Genomic DNA, 26163 nt, shown 5'->3' with positions numbered 1-26163 from the left:
AGTAAATAATTATTAATTTCCTACTTTCCAACCTACCGGTCAACCAGAAACACGCAACTGCTGGTGAAATTACACTGGGAAGGGGTCTTACGAATACATTTCTTGCTTTCATCCTCCAAGCACTGTAAATTACAAACTGAATTTACCATCCTCCAAGTAGGATCCATACCAGAATTCTGAGTTTTTCTAAAAATTATCTTTAAGCAGCAATGAGCTAAGGATGGGATATGATTTGGTAAGTAGTGTTATTAATGTAACTTTTCCTTCTCTGTTTTTAAAGTCATACCTTTGAATTTTATACTACACGTATGTTTCTTGCTGTGTGTATGTGTGCGCTAAGTCCCTTTAGTCATGTCTGACTCTTTGCAACCGTAGGGACTGTAGCCCGCCAAACTCCCCTGTCCATGGGATTCTCCAGGCACAATACTGGAGTGGGTTGCCATGCCCTCCTCCAGAGGCTCTTCCTGACCCAGGGGTTAAACATGCATCTCTTACATTTTCTGCATTAAAGAACCTGCAGGCGGGTCCTTTACCACTACTAACACCTAGGAAGCAAATACTTCAAAACACACTAAATTTTTCAAAACACGCTAAATTTTTATCTGTTCTGAAGCTCATGGGACAGATAGGAGACTGGGTGGGAAAAGAAATCCAAAATACATGAATTTCAAATTCTAAACCAATCTGCCAAAATTGGATAAGCTGAAATGACATTTAGATACTAATAAAAATATTATTTGTCTCAAGAACTTAGATTAATTACTGTAATATTCCATTATGAGAAATTTCTATTTATAAAATCTCATTGCTACTCTATCACTAATCACTTCAAGTGCCATCTTAATGGTTTATTAAGTTCAGAAAAATATTTTTAATGGTTCGTAAAGAAAATAGTACAAAAACACCAAACAGTGCAAGGTCCTCTATTAGGAAAGAAAGAAATTTTGATCAATTAACGGAAGTGCTTTGCATGTCATTAAAACCCATTTAAAATTATGACCTACATCATCTTAGAAAAGCAGCAGTGTTTCCCAACAATTTGCAGTCATAATCAGGAAAAGAGAAGTGTATTTAATAAGACAAGTATACGGCTAACATCCACAAACTGATACATGAAACACACGAATTTAAGGCAAGTAATCCAGTCATTCCCGACTTTACCCTAATAATGCTTAATATTGCTGCCAACAGGCTAATGCAACCCATGGGTAGCCCAGCTGGCTTGCAAGTGATGGTATCAGTATGTGAGTATTTTAGCAGAAATCAAGTACCTGATAGTTTCATGAGAAGTTCAGACGCTGCTTTGACTGACATATCCCGTCTCAGTACGTTGCCCTTTGCTTCCTGGGGCTTAAGCGTGTCCTCAGAGATGCTCGGGGCTGACACTTCAGACTCGGGGCTGAACACGTAGCTGGGCCGAGGCAATGAGACGCTTAGGGCCTCCTCCTCCTTAGGCTCCTCTTTCACTTTAAAATTGAGATTCATGGGCTCCTTCTGATTTGCAGCTGTCAAAAGAAGAAAGGGATTACATACAAAGACATATACGAGAGACCACTCCCGCTCTTGGCTACTCCCAACTTAATGAAGTTTGCAATGCAGGAACATACTGAGCTAACACCAGAGGGACCACAACCCCATCAAAATAGGCTGAGCCCTCGGCACAAAAATATAAGACACTCCACGAGAGCAGGACTTAGGAGAGTGTGGACTTCGGAATCTTTGGAACTTACCGTGTTTCAAGAAGTGCTGCCTCTACAAAGTGTCTGGGTGTTTTCTCTCTGGTTTCCTTCAATGTCTTCTTCACTGTACATGTCACTGCCTCTCTGACCTCTTAGCACTCTCCCTACCTAACCCTGTGATAGAATAGTGCATTCAAACAGTTACTCTGCCATAAAACACTGAATATAAACCTGTTAGTCGCTCAGTCCTGTCTGACTCTCTGCGATCCCCATGGACCGTAGCCTGCCAGGCTCCTCTGTGCACGTAATTCTCCAGGCAAGAATACCAGAGTGGGTTGTCAGTTCCTTTTCCAGGGGATCTTCCTAACCCAGGGATTGAGCTTGGGTCTCCCACATTGCAGGCAGATTCTTCATGGTCTGAGCCACCAGGGGAGCCCCTAAACATGAGTTCATGACAATAATCCAAGCAAAAACCTAAACTGCAGCGGTCAGGTGGGGATGGAGAATCTGTCAAAGAGAAAAGCTCAGCACAGAGATGTGCTACTTTGGCCTTATCATAAGCTGACGCTACAGCCCCACAAAGGGTGGGGCATGTATTTGGTGCTGTCTTTCTGGTCTACATCTTGTAGCCCAAATTATCTCCTAGTCCACAATGGGCATTTTTAAAGGAAAAATAAATATTATTTTATAAATGTAACTTTAGTTTTGCAGAGAAGCTGCAAAGATGATACAAAAAGTTCCCATACATCCTTCACCCAGAGTTTCCTAAAGTTATCATCTTACGTAACCATGGAGCATTTGTCAGAACGAAGCAATTCCCATTGCTGTGATCTAAGATCCAGACTGTAGTCAGATTTCACCAGTTTTTCCACTAATGTCCTTTTCCATTCCTAGCATGGTTGGCTGGTGTGGCGTGTGTGGTCAGAGCAAAGCTGACTGGCCTATTATGGGATGGATTCTGTGGCTTGGCTATACCACACCGCGCTACATACTACTTCCTGATCTTCCTTGGGAAAAACCAAGAAGGAAGGCAAGCAGCCTCATGTACCACTTGCCACTTTCACAGGCATCTCACTTCCCGTTAAAGGGTCATAGTAGGAAACCTTTAGGTTGGTTATATTAGGTATACTGGTATTTTGAGAAAGAAGATCTCATCCCAAAACAGAAATCTTAGAAATGCTTACTAGAATGAGCAAGTTCTTTATCACTGCACCACCCGGGAAGTCTAGACAGATAAACAGCTAGGACTAAAACCCAGGTCCATGGATTGTCCATGTTATATCCCTTCCTACCTCCATCACACCATCCCTCCATCTCTGATCTCTGTGTTAGACCAACACTTGAAGGTAACTTGACCTTCACATCTTGGCTAAAACACCACCTTCTCAGTGAAGACCCTGACCATCCTCATCAAGACCGCAACCCCCACCCCACAGGACTCCCAATCTGTCTTACCCAACTTTACCTTTCCTTTTTACTCCAAAATGTTTATTACCGGAAGACACTTCACTGTGGACTGAATTTTGTCTGCCCACCTCCCCAAATACATATATTGAAGGCCTAACTCCCACAGTGACTGTATCTGGAGACAGGGCGGTAACTGGTTAAATGAGGCCATCAGGGTTGGGTGTGACCCTGATCAATATGATTGATGTCCTGAGAATAAAAGAGACACAAAGGATGTGCACAGCGAGTAAAGACCACGTGGCCACAGGAGAAGGCAGTCACCTTGAAGCCAAGCAGAGAGGCCTCAGGAGAAACCACACCACCAGCACCTTGGTCTCGAACCTCCAGAATGAGGAGAAATACGTTTCTGCTGCGTGAGCCGCCAAGTCTGGGGTATCTTGCCAAGACAGCCCCAACAGGCGAATCCATACCACATCATTTTCTTGTTTATTAGGTTAACCATTTATGGTCTACGTCTCCGATTCAAAGACAGAGGTTTCATGAAGGCGATGACCTTTATGGGGTTTTATTTCTTTTTATTTTTTTACTTTCTCCCTCAAAAAATTCTGTTCATTGTGAAATAAAATGTCATTTAAAAATGTGCATAAAACTCATACGCAGAGCTTAACAAGTAGTTATAAAGTGAACGACACTGTAAAAGTCCTTTTGGGTCAAGAAATAGAAAACAGCCCTGTTTACTTAACAAATAGGAAGTTCGTGCGCCGGGTTGGTGGGCCTCTGGGCTCCGCTTCATGAAGGGAGCTATGCCTGTCATGGGCATCCTTCCTGAGGTCTGGGGAGTATGTCTGTGCTCAGTCGCTTCAGCCGTGTCTGACTCTTTGTGACCCTGTGGACTGCAGTCCGCCAGTTTCCTCTGTCCATGGGATTCTCCAGGCAAGTATACTGGAGTGGGTTGCCATGCCCTCCTCCAGGAGACCTTCCTGACCCAAGGATGGAACCTGCATCTCCTGCATCTCCTGCACTGCAGGTGGGGTCTTTATCCACTGAGCCATCTGGGAAGACCAGGGAGTATGCTAAACCTTTCAAAAATGAGCTAAGATGGAGAGCAGGTGCTCACTGCATCCCGCCCACTTCCCATCATCACAGACAATGGCCTTTCTTAAAATGCTGATGTACCTCGAGTGTGTAGAACAGGGCCTGGAACAACACAAAGTAGGTACTCAACACATAGTTGTTGAATGAATAAAATAGGTTGGTCACAAATCAGTGATATCTGTTGGCACTCCATTATAACTCATGGTAAACAAGAACTATGAATTCCAAAATATTTTACTAAAGGCAATCAGAAGTGCTTTCCCAAGGTATCATCAGATCTGGGATAAAACTTCCCAGATAAAGCTAAAAACTCTGCCACTACCCTACAACTCCTCTGGAGGTGTTTCTGAATGATCACTTGGACTCTGACATTACTGAAGGAGGAACCCAGAAGAATCTCCAGAAAAGTGCTGAAAATCTAGCCCACTGGGGACAATGCCGTTGGAACCTGAGCCCAAGAAGACAAAGCCGTGTCCAGAGCAATCTTCAGGCATGCATTTTGGACCTCTACAGAAGGTAACTCCTAAGAGAATCCTGTTTGGTTAGCACATTTCTCCCCTTCCAACTACTTCCAGAGGGGGTTTTACCAGCCGTCTCCTAAAGTCTCTCTCACCTCAGCCTTTCCTCCAGAATCCTGCATAAAGCCTTTATCAAGAGTACCCCAATTTAGTGGACACAGAGTAATTAAATGGATGCTATCTACTAAGTCTGTAACTTCAGTTCTTTGGGAAGGAAAAATACAAAGTGAGTGGTTACGTATTTTTTAAAATGCTTTAGATCTGCATATTTTATTTTTGAAACTTTAAAAAATTCTAAGGTGAGGCTAGGAAAGAGATAAGAAACTGCTGGAGCCCTAGAAGCAAATCCCAACTATTGGAGAGGACAACCATTGAGCTAATGTTCTCTGAAGGTATAAGGTAGCTTTTGGGAGCATTAGTCAGAACACATGCTACATAAGATATAAGGGGGAAAAAGATATTTGGCATCGTTTGCACAACCCAAATTTAACAGAATTGCAATGACACTTAAAAAAAAATACACAAGCTGTATGTTGCTGTTTTTGTTGCTATTTTATAAATTTGCAAGGTACTTCATACCTGGTTTTCATTCTGACAATGTCAAGAATGGCATAAAATGAGCAATGTGCTAGGGAGATGTAAATGTAGCTAATGACATATCAAAAAATATGTGGGAAACCCTCATTTGTCCAAGTTAAAATTTCCTAAACATTTGGGTCTAAATAGATGATATAAAAATAGCAGTATGAAGGCTACACTGCTGTCTTTCAATTACCAGAAATATTTGCACTGAGAATAGTATATAAAGCCCTATATTTTAAAATTAATATGACAATAATTGCCATCATTTTTTACTATCATACTTTTAAAAAGCCTATTATCTTTTACAGAGAAAGGTGGAACTAAAGATGTTTTCTTTCTCTTTGGGGAAATTGCTAGAGAAAAGCAGTAATTTATGACTCACTGCCTAATCTTTGCTTCATTCTCACCACTAAGAAGATCTGTGCACATATGGAACTCAATTCATAAAGAACTTTCACAGCAACTGCCCTGACTTCTGTTTATGTATCTTAAAGCTTTAGACACTCTACTTTATGCAGCAAGGAAGCCCAACTAACCAAGAGACCCCCTTCTCTCCCTGTTCAAGCATTTTGTGACCTGAGAAAATTATGACTAAAAATTATGTGTATCTGTTAAGTCAATGCACTCAACAGAGCTGGGTTGCCATTGAAAGGAAATAAATCAGTTTTTTCTAAATCAGGATTTAGAAAGGATTCAAGATAAATGCTCATATGGGAAGGGGATGGGGAAGCCACTGGGATAAAATGATTCCAAGTTTCTAATTCTAATAGGCCAGCATGCATGAGCTGTAAAAGGAACCGCTATTCTAGCGAAGTGTCCTCAGCGTCATCAATACACACTGACCTTCTGTCTAAGCCCCTCCCACCTCTGACCCCAGGACAATGCTACATAGCTTCCTTAAAGACCATTATTTGGAGACTTCCCTGGTTGGTACAGTGGCTAAGACTCTATGCTCCCAATGCAGAGGGCCTGGGTTCGATCCCTGGTTAGGGAACTAAATCCCACACCTCACAACTAAGAGATTGTATGTCACAACTAAAGATCCCATGTGCCACAACTAAGACCCAGCACAGACAAATAAGTAAAAAAAATTTTTTTTTTTTAGAAAAAGACCACTATTTGTTTCAATGACACACACAACTAGCATTTGAATTGTTATACAGGTCTCGCTCTTTCCATCAACCACAGGAGACAAGTATTATTACCATGTTCATCTTAGAGGTGAAGGAAGCAAGGCCCCAAGAGGTTAAAGGACTGATGCCTTCACATCAGACACTAGACTTCAGGGCTTCTTGCTGAAAATGCACCCAAGCTCTCTCCTTTCTCTCCGACACAGTCCAAGTGCCTTTAAGGATACGGAGCCAAGCAGTTGCACCGTGGGTGTTGGACAGAAGTGATCTGGCGTGAGCTAAGCATCGTTAGTGAGAAATGAGGAAAGGGTGGGATGTAACCTGAAGGAAAGGGACATTTTCTGGTAGGGAGGAACTTTCTAAAGATCTAAGAGGGCGGAAGAAGAAGAGTCTGCAACATGACTGCTTCTGTTTTGCCTTCTCCATTCCCTCTGGTGAAGTAGAAGGATACTTTCCTTGAGTTTAATAAGACAGAGCACTCTTTCAGTTCAGAGTCTGGCAATTTTGTGACTACTGAGCTGCTCCATGAAAAAGTTAGGCCTCGTTGAGAATTTTATTTACCACCTCCCGCTAAAGCAGAGCCAAAGACTCTTGGACCAGGAAGGAACTGCAGATTGACGGTTTTCAAAAAGTATCCCAAGGAACCCTGGATCAAGCTTCAGGGGTTCCAACAAACATCAGTTTCAAAGTGAAGCTTTAAGAATTATTTAACTTAATTTAAAAGTTCATTTTAAAATGTGGAGCCTTAAAAAAATAAAAATAAAAAATAAAATGTGGAGCCTTAACTTTGTTATATATAAAATGTCATCTCACTGGAGACCACTGATAGCTTAACTTATGTTAACAAGTTAATTCAGTCCTGTGTATCACTTGTTCTTCCTGCCTCATAGGAGTGGCAGCATTTTGGTTATATGTGCTTTCCCCAATGGCTCAGTGGTACAGAATCCACCTGCAATGCAGGAGACACAGGAAACGTGGGTTTGAGCCTTGGGTCAGGAAGATCCCCTGGAGCAAGGCATGGCAACCCACTCCAGTATACTTGCCTGGGAAATCCCATGGACAGAGAAGCCTGGCAGGGGACTGTCCATGGGATCACAAAAGAGTCAGATATGAATAAAGTAACTGAACACACACACAAATCTTTCCAAACATTCAGGCCTATGCATGTAAAATGTACAATTATGGCATCAGTAGGGTCTATATGCATGCCTTAAATCAGGCTTTCCCAACCTCAGCAACACTGACATTCTGGGCTGGATAATTTGCTTTGGGGGCTATCCTATAAATAGAAGGAGGTCCAGGAGCATCCCTAGTCTCTACCGATTATATGCCAACAGCATTTCCCAGTTGTGAAAACCATTTCTCCAGACACTACAACTACCCCCTGAGCACGGCTCTGGTGGAGGACCACTGCCTTAAGCTAGACGTAAGAAACAGGTGTGTCTGCTGTGATGAAGCTTCTGATCATGGCTGACAGAGAGAAACATGTAGGCATATAGATATACTTGGTGCTATCATTTATAGAGCAGTTAATATGGGCCAGGGAGTATTTGGATTAATTTATCTGATCCTCTCAACAACCCCTTGAAGGAGTACTAGCATTGTCCCCACTGTGTAGATGAAAAATGAGACTAGAGAGATTAAATAAACTTTCAAATATCAGTTAACAGAGCAATACATGCTCATGTGTGCTCAACTGTGTTTGACTCTTTGTGACCCCATGGACTGTAGCCCGCCAGGCGCCTCTATCCATGGGATTTTCCAGTCAAGAATACTGGAGCAGGTAACCATTCCTTCTTCAGGGTGTCTTCCCAACCCAGGTATCAAACCCACATCCTTTGAGTCTCCAGCACTGGCAGGCAAATTCTTTACCACTAGCACCATTGGCGAAGCAACTGAGTAATAACCAAGTAGTTAATATAGAATTATAGATGGCTTTAGTGCCTACTGAAAGTTTAGGATGTTTCGAGTCTGCCCTTTATTATGATAAGGAATAAGGGCAGTTGCTAAATGTGTCAACTTAGAAGCAAAAACTTTTTATTATCATACTCTCCTTTCAAGCAGCTGAACAAATTTAATTAAAAGGATCATGAGATTACAAGGCGAATTGTTAAAAATATTATCTCATTTGTCACAATGCCCTTGTGTAAATGATATTTCTTGAAGCTGCAATGAGCAAAATAAATGTATAGAAACATACTAGATGCTAATACTGCTCATAACACTCATCCTAACACTAATTTCATGTTCGGGGCTTATCATTTAGCAACTTTTTTCCAATTGCTGGACTTTTAGAAGAAATAAATATAATAAATGAGAACATAAAAGATAAAATTAAATTTTAAAATACATAAATTATGTATTTTTTGTGCTTTATATATTGAGTCTGTACTTTAAGATTTTGCTTGATAAAAATGAATTTAATTGCTTAACAACACACAAAATGAAAACCATTACTGTTTTTCAATCCATTATTTTACAGTAAGAAAATACAGTCTCAGAGAATGATACGACCTTTTTAAAGTCATACAGCTCATTCATGATTCAGAATCAGAGCTCAACTCTCCAGATTACAAATCAGGGCTGTTGGAGAGACCCAAGTTCCCTTGTAAGCCTATGTAAGGATGTATGATCTGTTTGGGTATCTGGGACTTTTTTTTTTTTTTTTTTTTACAACTTGATGCACTTGGTGTGAGAAGAAAATAAATTGCCTCCTGAAGTCATATGGAAAGGCAAGATTTCATTAAATAATAGTTAATAACAGTGAAGAATATTATATTCAAATAGAAGGTTTAAAACATTAGTTAAATATTTTCAGATCTTGTTCCCTCATAATGTAAACAACTTAATTGGTCTTAAGTCATTTTATATTTAGTGTCTGGGAAAGACTTAACCATCTTAAATTTCTCATTATATTTCATTACATTTTTCATCCCCATCTGAGCTAATCCTAAATTACACTACAGGATCTATGTCCCCTGACTAGGACCACGCAAGTCCCCTGTGAAGTTACTGCGAGTACAGACATAGTAACAGAGGGAAAACAAAAGCGCCTCTGGAGCAAGGTCAAGGGTAATAACAATAAGCAACACCACAGACCTTTAAAATAAATAAATAAGGCTTTTCTCTGTGAACCAAACTCTTCCAAGCCACACACGATGAGGAAGCGTGGCTATCTGCAGTCATCACTTAACGGAGAGGATCTCTCCCTTGTCAAAAGCAGGAAGAGCCAGTCCTGAAAAACCAATCAAGCCTCAAGCCAGGAGTAAATGGGAAAGAAAACTGCATTGTAAATTCATGCTATTAACATATCAAAAAAATAATAATAAATTGTACAAACAGCGCTGAAGTGACTTACAGCTTGAGGTGACTTGAGACCAGAAAAAGGAAAAACTAATGACTGGATAAGAGATTTCCAACCCTTTCCAGGGAAGCTGGTGCCCATCTGCCCCAAGTGACATCTCCTCTTGATGGTCCCACCTGTCATCTTAAGTGACTGTACTGACATTCTGGTTCATACATGGAGATTGTAATGTGTTTTTGTCTTCATGGAACACCCACCCAGAGAGTCTGAGGAACTCCACCAAATGATGACTGTGATTCCTCTCCCTGAAAACCCACCCCTTTTGTCATGTGACTCCACAGCGCCTGCCATTAAGAGGTGGAGATTCTCCTGCCCTTTGAATCTGGGCTGCAGCTGTGGTTGGCTTTGGTCACTGGAAGGTGGCGGAAGTGATGCTGGGCCGGTTCTAAGTCGGCCCCCTGAGGGTGGAAGCACTGTTGCTCTCTCCTTTGTAACCAAGGACAGTCCGGCTGCCACATGGGCAAGCTCAGGCAAACCCACTGAAGGATGGAAGACCCTGGAGGACAGAGAGAGGCCACTCTGGCCAGAGTCATCTGAGACCAGCCATGCCCTGGCAACCTGGCAAGGTCCTGCAGACCGATGAGTCAGCCCAGGAGAGACCGGAAGAAGCACCGTGGTCAAAGATGCCCAAACTCGTGAGCTAAGTGAACGGCTATTGTGCTGAGCTGCTAAATTGCAGACAGGTTGTTACTTAACCGTATGCAAGACTCTGGTTCCTAGACTTGGCCCTACCAGCTGAGTTCCTGGTCAACACCGAGGTGCTCACACTGTTGGAGGCTCCCTTTTGCTTTCTTTCCATGGATCATCTTTTCCTTCCAGCATCTTGACAGCACTATAGAATTGGTTGTGAATTTGCAAATCTTTCTCTTTTTAAGTGAAGTAATATCACAACCTCTGAAAACCTGCCTTCCAGAATAGATATGACTAATGAAATATCTTTCTTATCATCTACCACGGAATGCACTGTGGATGATACTGTGCAAAGATAAAGACATTAAAAAGGAAATATTATCTCTTCCTGAACACTGCCTGCCCCCCCAGCCCAGCAATCTGAAACAGAGTTGAAGGGGCAAGACTAAGACACAATCAATAAAACAAGTATCCACCTGGGTCTTAAGACTCAGCGGAGGCAGCTGAGCACAGTGAGCAGAACTGGGGCGGGGACAGTGGGGGCAGGTATCAGCAAGGAGGCTCAATATTGCTAGAAATTCTCTACAAAGACATAGAACCACTGGAGGTCAGAGGTGCATTAAACGAGTTTGTTTTTCTTTTCCTCGAGGATCTTTGTTCCTCAACCAGGGATCAAACCTGTGCCCCGTGCAGTGGAAGCGCAGATTCCTAACTGCTAGACCACCAGGGCATTTCCTAGTTATTTTAGTTTTAATAACATTCTTAATTCTTTTTAGAACCTCCCCCCTCCCTTTTATCTAACGAGAAGGATACATGGAACTCCATGGTTCAAATGACCAGACTCCTGGAACATGAGTGAAGGCAGGTAAATGGAAATGACGGGGTGTGTCTATGAGCTGGTGAAGACTCAGCATTTTTCTTAAGAGTAGAGGGGATACAGTTACTCAGTAGAAAGGAGCCAGGCAGGGGCACAACCTGATGCCCAAGGTATTGGAAGGGTCCAGGAACGCCCTGGCGGCCTGGAAGGGGAGATGCTCCTGGGGTGGCAAGAGGCGTCAGGGAGGGAACTGGAGGGGCAAGCTGATTACGTGTGAGGGTGACAGCCCCCGGAGACGCTGCCCTCCAAGGGACAGATTGTGGGTGTATTTTGAAGACACAAAAAAGTTAACCAGATTAGTGACTGAATTAGCATGCATTAAAAAGGATGCCATGGTTTGAAGCCAAGGAAAATAAACAGTAAGCAGACGGAGGTCAAAAGACACTTCGCTGAACTGAGAAAAAAAAAAATTAGGTAATAGCTCATTAAGTGCTCAGGAACCAAGCTTTGCCGTTAGGCAGTGAGCTCTATCCCTTGCCCCTGAAACTTTCTAAGCCTCAGCTTCCTCGTCTACAAAATAGGTTTAACGTTAACTGGGCTATTGGGAGGGTTAACTGAGAAATTACATCGTGCCGTTGGCACAGCTCCTGGCTCACTGTAGACCCATCTGACCAGTAACAAGGCTCAGGATGATAATAGCAGAAGCAGCAACAAGAGGAACAACAGCAGTGAGTAGAAGAAAATGTGACTTCTGAGGGAAGGCAGAAAATTACCCGGATCAGTTTTGCAGAAACACAGACTTTGATCAACTTCCCCAAGGCTATCAAGATAAAAAGTTACTCTGTGGACAATTCTAGAAGGAGGTAAACCTTATCCAGCACAGTGAGGAAAGAAGCATCCGGATTCCAGTGGCAGCACCTCTAAACTACTGACTTGCCATCTTGATTTCCTCAACTACATGCCTGTTACAAGACACAAGTGTATTTGAAGATACACTGTAACTGGCCTTACCATCACTGCTCTATTTGCACTAAACAATGTGTGAGAAGCCTAAAAGCCTTAGTACAATTTCTAGGGTATGAGATTCAGAGAATGCCTCCCCTGCTGGGGGCTCTGTCCTCAGGACGGAGGACAGAGCCAACTTCCGGTTTTACCACTTCTTAGTGATTTGGAGGAAGGGATGCTGGAGCCTGACTGCCTGGACTGGAACCCCAGTCCCAACTCTTAGCAGCTGTGGAAACATGAGCCGTGTCTGAGCCCCCGTTTCCCAGTTTCCATCTGTACAATGGGAACACGAACAGTGTCTTCCTCTAGGGTTGTCAGAAGTTCAGGTGGGTTCGATGGCCTGGAGCAGGCACAGTGCTAACTAGTATCACTGACTCAGTGGACATGAGTTTGAGCAAACTCCAGAAGACAGAGGATGGAGGAGCCTGGCGTGCTGCAGTTCACAGGGTCGCAAAGAGTCGGATGTGACTTAGCAACCGAACAACAGTAACAAGGTACTAAGCAACTGACTGTTCAGGAAAAACCATAAACAATTAGTCAGTGTTGCAAATCCCCCGTCCCTGGAAGCCTGAGCATGTGAGTGTGTGACTCCAGGCCCCATCTTCTTGTAACAACCACCTGCTCCCTTTTGTGACTCAGATCAGCCCTTGTCTCGTGGAGTTGCAAGTCACCGAAAAACAGGAAAAGAGCCACACACTCTCTCTCTCACGAATCACCCACCACTTTGGTAAAATCCAGGATTGCAACAAGGCATTTGGACTGCCTGCACATATGAGGGAGGCCCCTTCTGACACGAGGAATTTTAGTCACGTGATCAGTTGAGTGTTCATCATGAGAAAAGCCAGGCAGGGTTAAGAAAGGCCACACTGAAGATGCGAAGGAAGGCTGCCCAAAATAAACCTTTCCGGAAGGCATACTTAGGCACAGGGAGAGCTCCAGTTAAGGGCAGTGAAACCTGAGGTCATGAATGGCAGAAAACTGACTTTTCTTTGGAAGAAAGATGCTAAGATGTTTGACAGCCAGAGTCAGCAGGTAATAAGCATGCCTCGTTTACCAGGTGTCTCCTGGCTCCCACCTTCTCTGGCAGCACACACAAAGGTATCACTGAATAAGGAGCTGCCCTTTACCGACAAACGGTATTGTAACTACAGATGCATAAAATTCTGGGAAATAGATGGAGGTGGCAGAGCAAAGGCCCATGGGAACCCGCAAGATACAACACAAACACTCACCAGCTCCCCGTTGTTGATTCAAGAAAACCTTTGCCATTTTACCGCTGAGCTCCTAACACATTTGAAACAATTCAGCTTGGACTCATTTGCAAGTCATTGCTTTCTGAAATCCACCTCTCATGGTTAAGATGTTTTCAGCCTCAATTTTATGAAATTAATAGAATGCGGGAGACAGAACATTTTTTTGGCCAGTTTCCAAACTAAAAATAGTTGAAATGACTTGTATCTTTTTATTTTCAAAAAACCCAGTACAAGAAGATTAAAAAGATATTCCCAGCCAACAACTGAGGTGCCAAGTTTCTGTCAACTGCTTGGTTCTAATTTGGAGAGTTAGATTTACATGTGATATCTTGAAAAGTGTGGTTTTTCAGAAAGAGAAGTGATGTAAGGCCACAGCAGGCAACTTTTAATCAGGCGTCTAATGACGATACTCCCAGTTCCTAGATGTTACAGATGAGTCTCAATTCTAACTGCAGAACATCCAGATGCTTGTTTTAATTCTCCTGTCATGTGGCCCCACGAGGGGGAAACATGGGGCTCAATGATCATGAATCAGCCAGGCCTTCAGTTCAGGTCAACCTTGACCTACGCTGAATGCTTCAGACCCAACCCACAGCACCAGGCCCTTTTCATGGTCTGGAACAGAGAGTGAGGGAAGCGAGCTGTACTGAAAAAAACTACAACCGTACTGGAAACAAACCAACCAACCAGGTATCAAGTGCAGCTTCCACATCAGTGGTCCTTAGGCCTTGCTGCATTTTTAGAATCATCTGAGGATTTTAAAGAAAACACCAATGTCTAGGTCCTATCCGAGACCAACTAAATCATAATTTCTGGCAGTGGGGCTGGACCCTGGCATGTAAAATACAAAAGCTTCCCAGATAAGTCTAATGTCAGTCAAGGTGAGCACTGCTGCTAGATTAAGGAGAGGTGGCACAGAAACTGTAGGAATTTAACCTCCCCTCCCTTGCAAAGCCCCAGTCATGCGGCTATTGAATCCCTCGCCCTGACATGAGACAGTCTGCCTCTGTCTTCTGGATTCCAAGAAAGATCTGGGCAAACATGCAGGTTGCAGTCCTCAAAGGCTTGTCTCCGAGGCTGAAACGCAGAGTTTTCAAAATTACCTTTGCCGTCATCCCAGAAAACCATCGGCAAGGGCTGCCCCATCTTCTCCTCTAAGGCAATTACAGTGCTGAGCCTGGGAAGCCTTGGTCCTAGGAAACATTAATCGCAAAGGACTAAGGAATGTTAAGTGTGGGCTCAGGCAGGAGAAGTCTGGATGGTTTGGGGAAGGGGTTTGATGTCACAATCACAGACGCTGGAAGTCTTCAAAATGGGGATCAGGATAGGTGGCCTTCAAGTCCCCTTAAAACAGCATTCCACCAGCGATTTTTAATACTACTGTGTGTGTGTTCAGTTGTGCAGTGAGTCTGTGGTTCCATGGACTATAGCCCACCAGGCTCCTTTGTCCATGGAATTCTCTAGGCAAGAATACTGGAGTGGGTTGTCACTTACTACTCCAAGGGGATCTTCCAGACGCAGGGATCAAACCCACTCTCTTGCATCTCCTGCACTGGCAGGCAGATTCTTTACCACTAGCAACACCTCAGGAAGCCCTTTAATCCTCCTGGGTTCTCTTAAAGTCATTTGTGTGTTGAATGTGTGTTGAAGGAGCAAGAAAGACTCCCCTTAATCAGCAAGCAAGAAAGAATCAAGTGTTTTCCATCTCGCTTTTGAAAACAAGAAGATACGGACACGCTTGAATTTGTCTCTGTGCTCCGGTTCTGCAATGACGTGGCTGGCAGAGGCTCCCAGCCCCGGTGTCCACAAACAGCTGCACCCTAGGGTCCCAGCAGGTGCACGCACAGAGCCTGGCTCAAAAATTCAAGACGAGAACAATGGCACCGTTATGAGGCTGGGGGACAAGGCCCGATGCTAACCCAACATCTGATAAGGGAAAGAGCTAGAAGCTCATCCACAGCTCCCCGGGGTCTGGCCCTTTGGTCCGGGGATCACAGCCACGGACACAGCCAGGTAGAGTACCCTGGGGCGAGCCGCTATCAATTATAGGGCCTGATCAACCAGAAAGCAAGTGGAAGAAAAAAAAAATTAATAATCTCCCCTTCTCCCCCGAAAATGTATTCCTTTCCTTTTCACATATCTTCTCCCGTGGGCTGCGCTGCCCCTGTCACCAAGTTTACATTTACATCCAAATATGCACACACACAAAAAAATTACCGATGCATCTCACTCCCCGGTGACTTTGTAACAGGTTGCTAGGTAACAGCGCACACAAGTCAGGTTTCAGGACCTCTAGTAAGCCACCATAAAATAGCTGCACGGGCCTTTTGCATAAACAGCGTGCATTTGTTATCTGTTTTCTTATGCCCGTTGATCAGTCAGTAAATACTGCGACTGCCAAACCCGTAAACAAGCCCCCGTTAATAGCCGGCTGAGGAAACAGATGACAGGAGAAGGCTTGGGCGCGTGGTTTTCCACCCCAGCCTCCCGACTGCCTTTTCCTCTTGTGTTCCTCCTGTTGCAAGCCTGGCTTCCAGCAGCCACAGGTCTTATCTTACACTCCCTGAGAATGGGTCTGTAGCTAATTACAGACTGATGTGGGGCACCCATAGCCAAGCCCACCAGAAGTTGTGTATTATCAAGCCTTCCTCTACCCTCTCTCACCTTCCTCAGGATTTAAAAACTTGCTGCAGTCCTGGAGTAAAGAAGACACCTTCTTCCTAAGAGCTACTCACCCCTCCAGTTTCCCCCTTGTCTGCTAAGTAAGGAAATGTCCCATTTAGGCACCCTAAGTGAATACGCCCACCACTGCATTCCTTCCCTTGAGGAAGCACTAGAAGAGCCCAGAAAAGGAGCCCCTTTTGCTCTGACATTGGTGGGACATACTATCAAGAAAGAACCAGTGCTCTCCCAGAAGTGAAAATTGAAGAATCTGCAGCAAAACGAAACCCAGAAGCCCACGTTTTCCCCACATCTCCAAACATGTTTATGTGTAAAATGCAGAGTTTTCAAGAGCACATGTTCCCTAGGCTGGGATGGGAGAGGAGAAGGCAGGGACAGATCACCGTTCATTGCCACGCTCAAGGCACCTGACTTCCTGCCACTTGACCATTCACGGTGTAGGATGTGCTCACAGGTCATGCAGGGTGGGGTGCCTCCCTGTGACATTACATCTCAGTTCTTTCTGCGATGCCTCACTCCCATCCCCCGCCTTTCCTTATTTCTTCCAACCAGCCCTGAGCACTCCTGAGGGGCACAGACCTGGGGTGATGGGAACGTTCCAGAAGACCTGACTGACGTGTCACTGAGCAAAGGGACTTCGGAGTGAAGCAGAACCTCTAATTCACCTGGCGATGACATTTAGTGAAATTTGACTCACAGTCCATTTAAAGGAAGGTGGTGACCAATTATTCTCCATTTAAAAGGGTATTGTCAATCTCCAAAGAGCTGAAATGGCATTTGGAAATCATCGTGGGGCCTGCCGTCCTTACTGAGAGACAGAACCAATTCTCAGCCGACCTTTCCCCATCCTCTACATCTCTTTTAAAATTTAAAATCAGACTTTAAAAAATATAACGAGTAGCAGCACGGGCCCACAACAAGTTTTCTCAAAAAAAAGTCAGGAAAAACAGTGCTCCTCCGGCATCATGACACTCCTATTCAACTCCAGGACTTAATCAAAGAAATTGGTGGGGGGGGTGGGGAACGAAATGAAACATCATGTATAATTTGATGGTGAGAGTCGTATCAATTAGTAATACATTTTTATGACATACTACAACTTCTTTCTAAAAAGCACTCGAGGCAGCTGCAAAAGAATATTAACAATTTTTTTAAATTCCACTTTACAAGAGGTTCCTAGTGTAGTTATGTTCACAGAGACAGAAGGTAGAATAGTGACTACCAGGGCAGAGGGGAGGGAAGAATTCTTGGTTAATGGGTACAAGGCTTCAGTTTGGGAGGATGAAAAAGTTCCGAAGACAGATGGTAGTGATGGTTACACAACAATGTAAATATACTTAATGCTAAGGAACTGGATACCTGAAAATGCTTAAAATGGCAAATTTCATATATTTTTTTAACCACAATAAAAAACTTTCCATTAGAAGAAAACAAAACCCAAAGATAATTTTATCATTTGCTCAGATTTTAAAACTCTAAAATTTTTCTAATAGTACCCTGTGTATATGTCCTTTAGAATCTTTCACATCAAGGCTATCAAGAACTTGAGTATACGTAAAGCAAGATGTCCCATACAAGCCCTTTCAAAGAACCCAGTGGAGAGACAAGTTAAATAAGGTTTAAGGTCAATGGAGAGACAAGTTAAATAGGGCTCAAGGTCACACAAAGAACTAACTGTCACCAACCTGGCTGCCCTGTGACCTGTCCCCCACAGCAGGAACCCATAACAGGGGGAAACCAGAAAGAAATCAACCATCTCTGTGGTTTCGAGACCCAAACCACAGCCATGCCTACTTCCACAGGACGGTTAAAAAAAAAAGCCTCAAGGAGAAAATGTGTGAGGGTGCAGACAACTGTCATGTAGAGGGACCCTGAAATCACTTAGTCCTACCAGCTCATCGTATAGCTACGAATACTGGTAGATAGAGACAAAACAGGGGAGAGAGAGAGAGAGAGGGGACACCCCTCTTCAAGTACCTGACAACTTCATGAGAAAATCAGACGCCATCTTAACAGAGATGTCCTGGCTGAACAATGCGGACGCACTGTTGGCCGCGAACTCGGAAGGCTCTCTCAGCTTTGTGTGGTTGGCTGGCCTGTCGGTAGCATTCAGAGGAAAGGAGGTTGGCAGGCCGTTATCTTCCTTGGGCTCCTCCTTCACCAGCAAAGGCGAGACGCCAGCCCCACCCTGGCTAGTCCTTTCTGGAGTGCTGGACTTCATCATGGTCCCCACTAGCTCTGTCCCTCCTCCTTCCCTTTGCTGCCCCAGGCAGGAACTGTCACTGAGGTGGGGAGGCCCCTTGACCTCGGGGTCTGGGAGCTCCTCCTTCACCTTGGCTTCTGTCCTCAGGAAGTGCTGATGGCAACGCATGTGGAGCTTCAGGCTGAAGTGGCGGGAGGAAGTGAACGGGCAGAGCTGGCACTGAAAGGTCTCTCCCCGGTCCTGGTGCTGATGAACCTGATGGAGAAGCAACAAGAGTGAGCTGGCCACTGCGTGCCGACGGAGGACGCCCTGCTGGGCCTCCACCCTCTGCATGCTTGCACTGCTGAGCTGCTGGGTCACGTCTGACTCTTCACGACCCTGTGGACTCTAGCCCGCCAGGCTCCTCTGTCCGTGGGATTCTCCAGACAAGAATAATGGAATAGGGCTGCCATTCCCTTCCTGGCCCAGGCAATCATATCACCAGAGGAGCACTTCATCGTGTGCTTTAGGTCATGAGGGTCATCCCTAAACACAGAGCGGGTCCACACAGGTTAAGAGTCCATTAGGAGATCCACACTCAACAACCGGGGACGCAGTCTGCCCATGGAGGCTGTCTAGGGTAGAAACCTCTTCATGTTCTAGTCATCCCATCTCCGTTGATGTCTTCAAAGAAAACATTATAAACCCAGCACAATTTGAACTAACATAATTACTAGTTGGGGGGGGTGGTCAAAAGAGGTACCCTGTCAAGTCATTCCTCTCACAATATAATATGCTGCATGGACCCAGTGATTACTACCCAGAGAAGTAGTTATGCTTTGCAAACATAATTTCCACTTTCAAAAATGCTTCTCTAGGTAATTAAGACTGTGGAAAATAATGCCTCCAGGGCATTCCTGTTTCATAGAGAAATTGAGACCCTGGAGCACGTGGACAGAGCAAAAGGACATATAAAGAAAGCAGATGGGGAGGGACTGCCCTGGTGGCCAAGTGGTTAAGAATCTGCGCTCCCACTGTAGGGGCATGGGTTCGACTTCTGGTCAGGGAACTAAGATCCCGCGTGCTGTGCAATGTGGACAAAAATAAATAAATAAAAACAACTCTCTAAGCTTCTAAGACACCCTTCCTTTCTGTATTCTTCCAGCCATCTACAGGCAGCGTCTAAAAAAAAACAGAAGGAGCACAGAGGGAGAAAAACCAGAGGCTGATGCCCACCAAACAGTCTCAGCAAGATGAAACCAGAGGTGCCAAATATGGTTCTTTCTAGCAGGGTCTAGATAGGCATGTCTACAATGAAAGAATGCAGACTTGGAAACCCAGTTCCAGCCTTGCCTGCACAATACCTGTAAAAATGGGAAGAAACATTTTTCTTTCCTTCCTGTCATGATCAAATTTAGGGCTTGAAAAAGTGAGGAAATCGCTGCATTGGCCTGAGCCAGGCGTGGAGCTGGCAGGTGTAAGCCTGTAACTTCCCCATTCATCTCTGCCAATGTACTTGAGCACTGACCTGCTCCACCCTGCTATTTCAGGACTGGCCCTCCCTCGAGCAGAAACTGCCAATGGCGTAGATTTGGGCCAAAAGATTTGGGGAACTGTGTGATTTTGGAAAAAACGAGGGAAAGGAATTCAAACCCCGAGTCAAACTGACCTCTCCTCTTTGGCGATCTAGGCAGGATTTGAACCCAGGTCGAATGAAGGTGAAAGGTCAAAGGTTCCTTAATCCACTGGGCCACCTGGCCCCTCTGCGTGCGCTTCCTTTCTAAGAGAGCAAGTTTTACTACAGCTGTTTATGCATTCTGAGTGCAATCCAAAAGCATTATTCACCAGCCAAAACATACTTTTAAATAATGTTCAGTGACCAACAAAAGCAAAGAAATTAAAAGTTAATGGTGAGATCCTGTCGCTACAGCACCCCACTGTGGCTTTTTGAAAAAAACAACAGAAGAGATTCTGGGTCCCCCAAAGCATGAATTTCTCCAAAGAAATAACCAGATACACTTAAATTCAGCTGCGGCAAAGCCTTGCTCATTAAAAGGCTTTCCGCCTGACAGGTGGGGAGAGGATGGAGGGTGCCACGCACCCTTTGTTGCTGGCTGAGGGCTGTCTCAGTTCTTTCACAACAAAGGGACTTCGCTCTGGAGTGGATGGGTTCACTTGCTTTCTCCCTCACGCAGTCGGGAACATTCCCCACCCTCTCTTCTACCCAGCTCACACGGGAGCTGGCACCTTGTGGGGCCTCCGGTCACAGCCCCAGGGGACCCTGACAGGTGCAACCCATGGCTCCCCCCGGAGCCAGGTGGTAAAGGTCACTAGGCAGAAAGCTTCCGCCATCCCCGGGAGCCGGGTGGTGGGATAGATCCCGTTTCAGAAATGTCCAGGCATCTACTGCCCCGGCAGAGGACAAGCGCTAATCAAGAAGGAAGCTCCGGGAGCAGCTTCTGGAAAAGAAAAAGGATGGAGTCCAGGTTCTAAAATCCAAAATCCTGGATTCAAAAGAGTCCATGCCCAAGCCCCATGCACGGCTCCTTTTCCACCCCATCCTGGCTTGGCTATATTTAGTTGCGGGAAAATGAGTGAGTGTGGAAAAGAAACACAGTGGATGTGGTGCTGACGGTCACACTTAGCATTATATTTGAGCTAGACCGGCCCAGAGGGGCTCAAGCTCGTATTTGGCCGTGGAGGGAAGGCTCGCCCCTGCTCTCCTGACAATAAAAGCCCTTTCTGGGATCATCTGTACTCTCTTTAGCCTGACATCGCCTTCAAAATCGCTCTCGGTCGGCTACCGTCAAGAAACCCTTGACTAAAGCGTGTCATTCTTTCCAGGTCACGTAGAGAGGGGCTGCCTGCTGGTCACCCTACACAGAGAGCACATGTCACCACCACAAGAAGTTTAAAGACTGTTGCATCACCGTGTCCCTCTCGGACAGTGTGGGGAACAACATCTCCACTCACCCCGCTTAGGGGGCCAGGCAGGCTGGGAGGGGGTGAACCTAGCGGTCACTGCCTTACCTGGCACGCCTGAGACTAGAAAAAGTCAGCACCCTGACCCCTGCCTGCTTCTTGCCATTTCTTCACCCATGTTCCTGTTCTCGGTCCTCCTCACCTTCTCTGTTCAATTCCAGCTTACGAATTTCATATTGAATTCCTGTATGCTCACTCATCCAGGAAAGTTGTAAAAGACTTAATGGAAATCTAAGATAACCCCGAGGAAGCTGGAGGCATTTACAAGCTCCTTCCGAAGCAAGCCATAAAAACATTTGCATGATATATTAAGGAGAAAAGGCAGGCTTTCAGAAAATGCACAGTGCCTAGAACCCAGTAAGTACTATAGTTGAACAAATCCGTTAAGAATCCCATTGTTCCTTAAGTAAATCTATATAATAAATACAGAAGGCTATACAGATTAGCATGGTAATAATGGTTATTTCTGCGTGATGGGATTAAGGGCCAATTTCAGATTCTTTTCATCAGTTTTTCTAAATTCTCGCTGTGTCACAAAGAGAGAAAAGCAATAAAATTTAGAGTCATTCTTTTATGCCGTGTCATTGATTTATTTCTAAATGTAAATGTTAATATATAGTCAGATGGCTTTTGGATAGTAATTACTATAGTAGCCACATTTCTTGAGGGTTTCTCCATGCTGGGCATCAAATTAAGTGCTTTATATCCATTCTTTCATTTAACCCTCATAACAACTCCACAAGATACACCATACGATTACTATCTCCAAGAGCGGAAACAGAGGCTTGGAGAGGTTAAATGACTTACCCAAAGCTCCACAGCTACTGAAAGTCTAACTAAGGCTTTTTTGTTTTTGTTTTTCTGACCACAGGGTTTGAGATATTAACCTTTAGGCCATACTGGCCCTGCTTCTGAGGCAGGACTCAGACTAGGAAATCTGTTCCTACCACAGCCTCTAGCAAACAGAGCAGAGAGTATCTATTCCTAAGGAAACCACCATGATGTTTCTCTGTAGACCATGTTTTCAAAATCTAGCAAAATTAAAGTCTATCTCATCAAAATTAAATCATGAGTTCTTTGATGAAAGCAAAAAACACGAGCCCATAAGTGAGGTGGAGAAGAGAAAAGAAAGCGTACGCCATCTGAGCAAATGAAACTGTGTGAGCCCTTCTCACACGTCTCTCCTCAAAAGCTCAACAGGTTAGGACATCACGGGTTTGAATAAAGTAGTCAGTTCACACGACTGCTTCATTGTACTGGTTATTGATTTGTTCTGAAAGCATTCTAGGACCCCACGACCTGCAGAGCCCTGGCTGTTCTCATCTGTAACGCTGTCGTGGCCGACCGTCTGTATCACCAAGGCACCCCACTCATCTCCCTGCAGTTTCAGGGTCACTAGTTCCTGCTATTGAAAACCCAGCTTTTTTTTTTTTTTCCATGGGTTTATAAATAGGTTGTTTTAAGTGACCCTGAGCTGAAACCAGGCTTACAAGGTGTCAGGCCAGATGCAAGTTTTCTGCTCACTGAAGCTTTAAATTTGCCAGGCCTGATTTCTAAACCCCAGTGTAAGGGCATAGTAACGGAAGCAAATTTTAGTTTTAAAGTCACTTCTTTGAAAGTCTCCTTCTACTTAATGAAATCCACTTATGCCGGTGTAAAATACAAGATTTTTCTTTGGGAAGAGGTGACAGAGAATGAGGAGGGTTCAAGTAAAACACCTGAGTTGGCTCAGTAAAATTCAACCAACCAGAACCCCTGGTTAAATGGATTCTGATGATGAAGGGCATGGTATACTCCCCAGAGACAAAGACAAAGGGTAGAAAACAAATTATATTATAGTTTTGTTTTTTTTTTTAATTTTCCAAGTTATTTCCTAAAGTCAGTAGAGGTTCTGTCTGATCACGTTCTTTTATATCTACAGTTCTAAACAGTGATTCCTGATCTATTCATAAGTATGAGACTACAAGAATTTGAGAAAAGCAACTATCTCATTATGTTACACTTTACATTATACTTTCTATGGGAGGATAGTAAACACTTTAAAAATAATGTTAACAGCCAGACCACTGCAAATATCAGTAAAAATGATGGTTACTACTATTAAGGTGTTCAACAACCGTTACTGAAATCAAACAACTACCACTGAACATTTCTGTGTTGAATACTTTGCCATTATTTCCTTAAATATTAATGATATCCCTTCCAGATGGACATAACTGTTCCCATTTAACAGATGAGAAAATTGAGTCTAAAGATGCATTTGCTCACAGCCACTTAGCTAGTAAGCTGCGCAATAAGGTTTAAGGGCAGGTCTGTCAAAATCAAAAGCCCATGCTCTTTTGATCTCTTGCATCTCAGATACTGGATCTCTTTGCATTTCAGGCAAAATTAGCATTAATAGAGTCTGCTAAAAAGATTGCTAGCTGCCTAAGTTTTCCCCAGCTCACTTAAGAGTGGCACGTAGTCTAGACAATTCCCGATATGCTCCTTATAGGCATAAGCCTCCCAACTGTCCCTAATAAAACACTGAAAAAAGTACCTTCCAATGTTTGCTAAGTGTGACCCCAGGAATTATGACAACTCAAACCCTGACAGCCTCAAAGGGACCCAGTCTTGTCAGGAATGGCCCCCAGGCCTGCCACAGCGTGGACGTTAAAGCAAGATGACTTTCAACTTCCTCACGCTTCCTGTTCGATGTCTCTGGGCGTGCCTCTGGGTTTGAAGATGGAGGGCGCTCCCTCCAGGAAGAGGGGCAGGTCCAATAGCTCTTCCTGCACCTGTCTCTCCCTGCTTCTTACTCCTCCCCAAGTTTTCCTCCACGTGCCCCCAAACGCATCACCCTGCAAGGCCAGGTTAGGCTGCCGCTCCCCAATGGGAAGGGATGGTTCTACATGACCTATAGTATCTGGCTGCTGAAGCTGCTCTCTGCCTTTAAGTTCTGGGCTGTCGAATGGACATGAGGACGCTTATAATGAGATCCTTTCCAATACGATCCTTTTATCCGCATCACACTCTACCTTACAACCCTGAGCTCAGACCCCGGTTGGTGCGAGGGCCCTGGCTGTGCCTGCCTCACCTTCAGGCCCGTCCGCGGGGGACTTACCTTCATGTGGGATTTGAGATTGTCCTTGCGAGCACATCGGAACGGACAGAGCGGACACTGATGACTTTTTAAACCTGTGTGAATCACCATGTGCCGCTTCCAGTAACTCTTCCTTTTTATAACCAGACCACATATGGGACACTGGAAAGGCTTGCCGCTTTCCTCTTCTGAGGCTTGGGAGAAGGAGAGAGACAGGAAAATTAAGGAAAACAAAAAGGCACGTTGTATCCAGCACTAATTCACATGCATTGCTCTATCAAGAAAACTAACAAGGAACTGGGGGGTTGGGAAGGGTTTTTTGCTTGTCCTTTCATTTTTGTTGTTTTTTGTTTGGGGTTTTTTTGTTTTTTTGATTTGGAGTTTTGGAGGTCTTCTTTGGTTTTGCTTTTTCGTTTGTTAGTTGTTTGTCTCATTCCAAGACTTTATCTGTGAGGAAGCTTTATTCCTGCTTTTCTTCAGGTGGAAACCAGTGTTCATCTCATGACTTCAACCTGGGTTTCATTCTTTCAAAATCGGCTCATCCTGCCTTGGAAAAGTCCTGCTTTCAGAGGCCACCCACCACGCTTCAGAAGGCATCCCACACCTCAGCCCAGAGAAGCCCGACTCCAGGGCCTTTGTTTCCTGAAGGAAAGTGCCAGACTCGAGTTCATATCTGAATTCCTGACCTTGGAAAATGGCAAGAAATAAAGACAACTCAAAGGGACTGAGAGTAACGCCACGCTGGAAACCAAAGGGCCATCGTAAAGCTCACACGCCAAACCCTAATGGAGACAGACTTCAGGCAGACTTGTGCTGTGACGGCTTGGGCAGAAGCTGCTGACAATTTGGCCATCGGGGGCCTTAAGGTGAGAGGTTGTCACTCTCTTATTTTTGACCCTCCACTGGCCACTAAGGTGTGCCTGGCGCCCACCGCCCACTTTGGGAAAAGCCACAATCAGGCAGCCACAAATGCTTCCATTTTTCAGGAAAGCAAACAAACCAAGTACTTCCTGCAAGGAGAGCTGCGATCACTCCTCCACCGGCCCCAAAGGGGAGGGTGTCTGCTGCGCCCCCCTGTGTTGCCACGCTTCTGGTCACCAATTTATACTGCACAGGGTCACACAAGCCTCTGCTATTTGGGGACAGAGGAAATAAAACCAGAATTAAGGACTCAGGCTTTCCCATCATGTGGGATCAGAAATTTCCAAACTGGTTATATACGTTGTAATACACTCATGAAATAAAATGTAAGAAGCCCATTTTAAAAAATAAATTAGATCAATAGATGCTGACACAGAAACATGTCCAAGATAGTAGTTAGTGGATAAAGCAAGAATTGAAACTATAAGTTTAGAAGGATTCTATTTTTATTCTCTAGAAAATAGGAACCAATTGCTGCTCAGACCACTAGGTGAAAGGTTGATAGGGACTTTATAAAGGATGTATCAAGCTGACAACACCTAGCAAACCATTACTCAATCTCAGCAACACTAAGAATGGATGCATGTTGGGTGCCCTTTGATAATCCATGTATGAAATATTCTTACAAAATATTTAATCAAGCTTCTAGATAACTAGTGAGTTTCCTGGAAACACAGGTGGTTTTAATAAAAAAAAAAAAAAAGTTACACATACTAAGAGGGATGGAATCAGCCAAATTCAGAATGTGGGACATTCTATAGAACAGATGACCCAGTTTCTTCAACAAGTAACTGGCATTTTAAAAAGGGAAGAGGTTATAGATGAAAAGACACT

At 44.3% G+C, this 26163-nt stretch overlaps 1 protein-coding gene across 5 annotated transcripts in view; it reads right to left on the bottom strand.

Moving 5' to 3' along the window:
- Positions 1-26163, bottom strand: part of ZNF827 (zinc finger protein 827) — a 186300-nt gene that overhangs the window by 113510 nt on the left and 46627 nt on the right. For all 5 annotated transcript variants that reach the window (XM_020892016.2, XM_020892019.2, XM_020892017.2 and 2 more), the window contains exons 3-5: positions 24430-24602; positions 18140-18620; positions 1272-1505 (exon numbers count right to left, since the gene is read on the bottom strand). In XM_020892016.2, coding sequence (XP_020747675.2) covers positions 1272-1505; positions 18140-18620; positions 24430-24602 — 888 coding nt within the window. The remainder of the gene's footprint in view (positions 1-1271; positions 1506-18139; positions 18621-24429; positions 24603-26163) is intronic.

Source organism: Odocoileus virginianus, chromosome 12, assembly GCF_023699985.2.
Source record: "Odocoileus virginianus isolate 20LAN1187 ecotype Illinois chromosome 12, Ovbor_1.2, whole genome shotgun sequence".
NCBI classification, from domain to species: Eukaryota; Metazoa; Chordata; class Mammalia; order Artiodactyla; family Cervidae; genus Odocoileus; species Odocoileus virginianus.
Note: the sequence above shows the minus strand (reverse complement) of the source record. Positions and strands in the feature narration are given on the sequence as shown.